Here is a 6,000-nt window from a genome sequence, read left to right as displayed (position 1 = left end):
TTCCCCCTGCTTACCCCCTCAAACTGTTGCCGCCTCTTCCTCCTCCTCCTTCGGCACTCGGCAGTTCGGAACTTCAGCAGTCGGCACCCATGCTAGTCGTCTCCTCAAGCTGTCGCTGTGCCGCCTCGTCAAGCTGCCATAGACCCGCGGCAGTCATCTCCTCTAAGCTCCGCCTCACCTTCCTTCTCCAAGTCGCCGCCATCGTATCATCCTCCTCCCGCAGCAGTCATCTCCTCTAAGCTCCACCTCACCTTCCTTCTCCAAGCCACCGCCGCCACATCATCCTCCTCCCGCGGTAGTCGTCTCCTCTAAGCTCCACCTCACCTTCCTTCTCTAAGCTCGGCTTGGGCTCGAATTGGCTTGGTCCAGCTCGAGCCAACTCGGCTTAAATGAGGCTTGATAATAGGCTTGTTTCAGGCTCAGGCTCGGCTCGAGCTAAGGCGAGCCGAGCCTGAGCCCAATAAAGAAATTCGAAATTAATTTCAAGCTGAGCTTGAGCGGCAGCAAAATCGCTCAGGCTCGGCTCATTTACACCCCTAGTGTCACCCTTGGTAACAACACATGGCTTCGCCCATGGTGTTTAAATGCATGCGCTGGTGAGGGTTTCAAATTGTTTTCTTCTTTTTGTCTTTTTTCTAGCAAGTTTTGTTTATTTCATTTTATTTTTTTCAGAAGTTATTTGCATCGAAAATTCACTTGGTTTTCGATTTGGCAGCCCAGAGTTATTTTTAGTTTTCCTTACTCTTGAGGTTTTTTTCTTACTTTTCTTCCAACTTTACTTTTTCTATCATTTAGTGCCTCATTAAATATTGACGGAACACTATAAGAGAGAGAGAGAGAAATGACCCGTATTCATCTTCTTCTTCATCTTCTACTTCATATGTTGCTAGTAATTATTATTCTTATTCTTCCTTTTTCTTCTTCGTTTTCATCATCTTCTTAACTGCTCCTTTTTTAATCTCTTATTTTTTTATAGTCTCTAATTGCTTTCTAATCTTTAATCTTCTTCCTATATAAGTCTCAAATTGCTCTCTAATATTTAATCTTTTCATATATAAGTCTCTAATCGCTCTTTCTACTTCATCACTGAAGTTATTAAAAGACAACGAAATATAAATTCTCATAACTATCTCTAATTAATCTCTTACTTTATTAATTAAAAGCGATTATAAAGACTTGTATAGAAAAAAAAAAATAGAAAATGATTAATAGAAACTTGTATAGAAAGCGTATAGAAAAAACAACGAAAGTTGTTATTATATTTACGAAATTTGTTATTACATTTACGAAAGTTGTTAATATATTTCTTCGTTTTATTTTCTTTTGTTGCTCTTTTTTAATCTACTTCACTATTGAAGTTGTTAAAAGACAACAAAATATATATAGAAAAAATGAAAGTTGTTAAAAGACAATGAAATATAAATTCTCACCACTATCTCTAATTAATCTCTTACTTTATTAATTAAAAGCGATTATAGAGACTTATATAGAAAAAAAAGAATGATTAATAACGAAAGTTATTATTATATTTGTGAAAGTTATTATTATATTTTGCGAAAGTTGTTATTATATTTGTGAAAGTTGTTATTTTATTTATGAAAATTATTAATATGTTTCTTCTTCTACTTATTTTCTATTATTGCTTTTTCTTCTTAATCAACTTCACCACTAAAGTTGTTAAAAGACGACGAAATGTGTACAGAAGAAAAAAAAAATAAAAGTTGTTAAAAGAGAATGAAATGTAAATTTTCACCACTCCCTGATTAATCTCTTATTTTGTTAATTAAATAGTAATTAGAGAGACTTGTATAGAAAAAAAAAAGAATAATTAAGGCATAGAAGAAGAAGAAAAAGAAGAAGAAATAGCAGAAAAATAGTAGTTAGAAAAAAAACTATATATTAACAATTTTTGTAAATATAATAATACCTTTCATTTATTTTTAACAACTTTCATTATTTTTTCTAGCAGAATTTTACATATTTCACCATTATAATTTACGTAGAAATAAATAATAATCATACAGAATCATGCTTTTAGTTATTTAACTAATCATAATTATCTTACCACTATCTCCAATTAATTCTTTACTTTATTAATTAAAAAGTGATTAAATAAAATACAATTGTGAATTATTAATTGTATTTGTGAAAGTTGTAGAACTTTCTTATTTCTAAATTAAAATACTTTATTAATTGTAGAACTTTCTTAAAAAACTGTGAATTATTGTTAGAATTTCATACTTAAACTACGAATTTAAGTATGAAATTTTGACAATAATTCACCATTTTTTAAGAAAGTTTTACAACTTTGTGAAAGCACATAGAAAAAACAACGAAAGTTGTTATTATATTTATGAAAGTTGTTAGTATGTTTTCTTCTTTTTCTTATTTTCTATTGTTTTTTTTTTCTATTCAAGTTTATCTATTCACTCTTTAATTAATAAAGTAAGAGATTAATAAGAGATAGTGGTAAGATAATTATAATTAGTTAAATAACCAAAAGTATGACTCTACATGATTATTATTTATTTTTATGTAAATTATAATTGTAAAGTATGTAAATTCTATAATGTATAGAAAAAATAATAAAATTTGTTAAATTTCAATGAAAGTTGTTATTATATTTACGAAAGTTATTAATATGTTTTCTACTTTTCTTCTACTTCTTTTTGTTGTTATTATTTTTTCTTCTACTTTTTCTATCCCTTAATAATTCTTTCTTTTTTTATATACAATTTTATTTAATTACTCTTTATTTAATAAAGTAAGGGATTAATCGGAGATAGTGGTAAGATAATTATGATTAGTTAAATAACTAAATGCATGACTTTGCATGATTATTATTTGTTTCTTTGTAAATTATAATGGTAAAATATGTAAATTCTGCAATATATAGGAAAAACAACGAAAGTTGTTAAAAATTAATAAAAGTTATTATATTTATGAAAGTTGTTAATATATAGTTTTCTTCTTCTACTATTTTTTTCTACTATTGCTTCTTCTTCTTATATGCCTTAATTATTCTTTTTTTTATATACAAGTTTCTATAATCGCTTTTTAATTAATAAAGTAAGAGATTAATAGTGGTGAAAATTTATATTTCATTGTCTTTTAACAAATTTTATTTTATTTTTCTTCTATACACATTTCGTCGTCTTTTAACAACTTTAGTAGTAAATAGAATAAGAAAAAGAAGGAACAACAGAAAATAAGAAGAAGAAATATATTAACAACTTTTATAAATATAATAACAACTTTCATAAATATAATAATAACTTTAATAAATATAATAACAACAGGGGAGCAAGGAGGGTTACAGAGGCTGAGGGAGAACAGAAAACAAAGAAAGAGAAACAGCAAGACAAAAGAGAAGCTTCTTATTAACTCCTCAACTGGAGTCGCCATGAGGACCGGAGGAAGAGGGGGGATAGCCTTCAGGCAGGAGGGGAATAACGAGGGTTACAGAGGCTAAGGGAGAACAAAAAACAGAGAAAGAGGAGAAGAAGCAGCAAGACGAAGAAGGAGGAAGTCGAGAGAGAGAAGACCACTGCAGGGAGAAATCCTAGCATATGATTTGAAAAAGAAAAAGGTGGTTATATGCAAATTAGATAAAGATATATCTTCCTCAATAAAATCTTTAGAGAACATAAACTTAGAGAAATATATCTTCCATTCACAATATTGAGAAGGTAGACCTAGAGAAAAATATCTCTTCCTCAATAAAATTTGAAAAAGAAAAAGGTGGTGATATGCAAATTAGATATGATGTCTTACACTTGGATGTTTGTCTCCTAACTCCACAATCCACGTTCGGTAGGAAGATTCCAAAATTCCCAACAGACCCAACAGAATCCTTTGGTTGGTTACATTGAACTTCCCCGAATGAGTAGAGTTTCCCAATGGGCTCAAAATCCCAGAGAACTAAGAAAATATAGAAAATTTCACTTAGAAAGTTCTTGAACAATCTATCAAGGAAGAGGGATCTAAAAACAATGGGCCACGACCACCCTATCACTTGCTATGTTTTTCCTGCCTTAAAAGACCTTTCTATTAGTATCTTAAGCTTTTATTTAAGAATGTTAAATAGTGATAAATAAAGATAAAAATATAATTTACACCACTATGGATAAACCAAAATTTAAAATACTCAATGTGAATTTTCTTTTGTGTTACTTAGTTCTCTTGTAAATATTAATTTTAATATAAAAACCAAAATATGTGTTTTTGTTGTATATATTATGAAAGCTATTTAGTTATATACTTCTTTCATCTCAATCTTTCTCAAGATATTAAAAATCTTTCAAAAAAATGTAACATGGTAATTTAGTCACTTTGAGGTAAATTTTTTTTTTTTTTTTTAGAAAAAGGGTAAAATAATTCTAAAGGTAGTACAGTGAGATGAGAGAGAGAGTAAAACAAGACTCCTTTCAGTCTTCCAACAAAATATGCTAACATTCTAGAAAGTAAGAAAAGATACTTCATCCTAACAAGGGCTTCAATGACAAAAAAAAAGAGAGAAAAAAAAAAAACTTAATAATAACCAAAAATTAACTCTTGAAGCACCCTCTTAGCCTAAACATTACTACTACTACTACTACTACTAGCAGTACTATTACATCCCCGGAGCCACAAAACTCAGCAGCAATTGATGCTGAATTCTGAGAACTGGCTGGACAATCCTGCCCCCTCATGACGCCCCTCTTTGGGCCCCTCTCCTCTCCTGTCCTTAGTGTGAGAGTGGCTGCCTCCAGTACTGCTCTTCTGGCTCACCCCTTTGCTGTAGCTACCTGGGATGCAAGCCTTGTGGCAAGATGACAGCCATTTGGACTGCATGTAGCTTGACCTCCTCCATGGTGGGATGTGCAGGCCCCTCTCCTTCAGTGACTGCTGTGCAGCTGAGCAGAGGAGGGAGACAACCTTCTTCAGCTTCTCCTCTCTCCCTACAAAGATGGGTGGGAGGATGCTTGAGAGCTGGGTGTAGGCTTTTGTGGGCCTGGCCACCTCAAACTGGGACCTGAATTCTATGTCCACTATTAGCCTTGTTAGGATGCCACTCTCTTCAGCTAAAGCTATGTCTATGTACTCATAGTCACCTGCACAAGATTAAAAAAAAAGGTAATACTTAATGTGGAAACTTGATGGTAGTACCCTTTTTTAATCTCTCTTTCTTTTTCTGAACCAAAGCAGCTGAGCAAGAAAAGAGGAGAGAGAGAGAGTCTACCCACCTCCAGGATACTCCATGGTAGCAACCCAAGAAGATATGCAAAGGGAGGCATCATAGCCATCTTTTATCAATCTCATCATGAGCCTCTTCTGGACGCTGCTCCTTTGCCTCTCTTTTCCCATCTTTTTGACATACTTGGAGACCTTCTCTAAGACCTCCATCTCTGCCTCTGTGGAACTCTCAAGAATGCCCTTTTGACACCACAAAACAGCACTGACATTAAGAGAGCACTCTCAAAGAGGTAGAAAGGGAAGGGCAATGCATTGATGTTAAAAGAAACTTACAGTTAGGTGGTAGAGAGGAATGGCTTGTGAAGAGGGTAAGATGGTGTTGGGTGTTGATGGTGTGTCTGATTCCATGAAGTGGTGGACCATTTGTACAAGCCTTTCTTCTTCTTCTAAGCTACCCATTTCTTTTCTTCTTTCCCTTCTTCTATAGCCTAGCTAGAGTTTAGCTGGAGAAGCTTCAAAGCGATGGTGTAAACTGGTGGTGCAAATTGGAGTTACATGAAATGTTTTTTTGGCTGGTATTCCTTAATAAGCTCTCTCGGGTGGTGAGAAATTTCCAGTTATGTGTGTGATGACAACTTTATGTCAACAGCGTGAGTAGAAGTGAAGAGAGAGGGGAGGGAGAAATGGACTGATGATATTTATATACAACTACAGTGAGTTGAGAAGCAATTTAGTATGAGTATTTCCTTGGCGGCATCTTTCATTATACTTTCCTTATTGATCTTCAGAAATAGGTATAAATCTTTCTTTTTAGGGGGAAAGAAA

At 33.1% G+C, this 6,000-nt stretch overlaps 1 protein-coding gene across 1 annotated transcript; it reads right to left on the bottom strand.

Annotated features, from left to right (window-relative positions):
• Positions 1 to 4,399: 4,399 nt before the first annotated feature.
• LOC140795362 (uncharacterized) lies at positions 4,400 to 5,768 on the bottom strand. The gene is made up of 3 exons (XM_073147880.1): positions 5,509 to 5,768; positions 5,226 to 5,415; positions 4,400 to 5,093 (listed from the first exon to the last, which is right to left on the bottom strand). The coding sequence occupies exons 1-3, from the start codon at positions 5,632 to 5,634 to the stop codon at positions 4,636 to 4,638; spliced, it is 774 nt and encodes a 257-aa protein (XP_073003981.1). The 5' UTR covers positions 5,635 to 5,768; the 3' UTR covers positions 4,400 to 4,635.
• Positions 5,769 to 6,000: the final 232 nt, after the last annotated feature.

The sequence above is a fragment of the Typha latifolia genome, chromosome 9 (assembly GCF_019914945.1).
Source record: "Typha latifolia isolate L0001 chromosome 9, TyphaL0001v2, whole genome shotgun sequence".
Classification (NCBI taxonomy): Eukaryota; Viridiplantae; Streptophyta; class Magnoliopsida; order Poales; family Typhaceae; genus Typha; species Typha latifolia.
The sequence above is the reverse complement of the archived record's forward strand: the minus strand, read 5'-3'. Positions and strand labels throughout refer to the sequence as shown.

Coding starts and splice junctions, on each gene's coding strand:
- LOC140795362 (XM_073147880.1), bottom strand. CDS start 5,634: ATGGGTAGCTTAGAAGAAGAAGAAAGGCTTGTACAAATGGTCCACCAC. Junction 5,416..5,508: donor TTCCTCTCTACCACCTAACT/GTAAGTTTCTTT, acceptor TGGTGTCAAAAG/GGCATTCTTGAGAGTTCCAC. Junction 5,094..5,225: donor TACCATGGAGTATCCTGGAG/GTGGGTAGACTC, acceptor AATCTTGTGCAG/GTGACTATGAGTACATAGAC.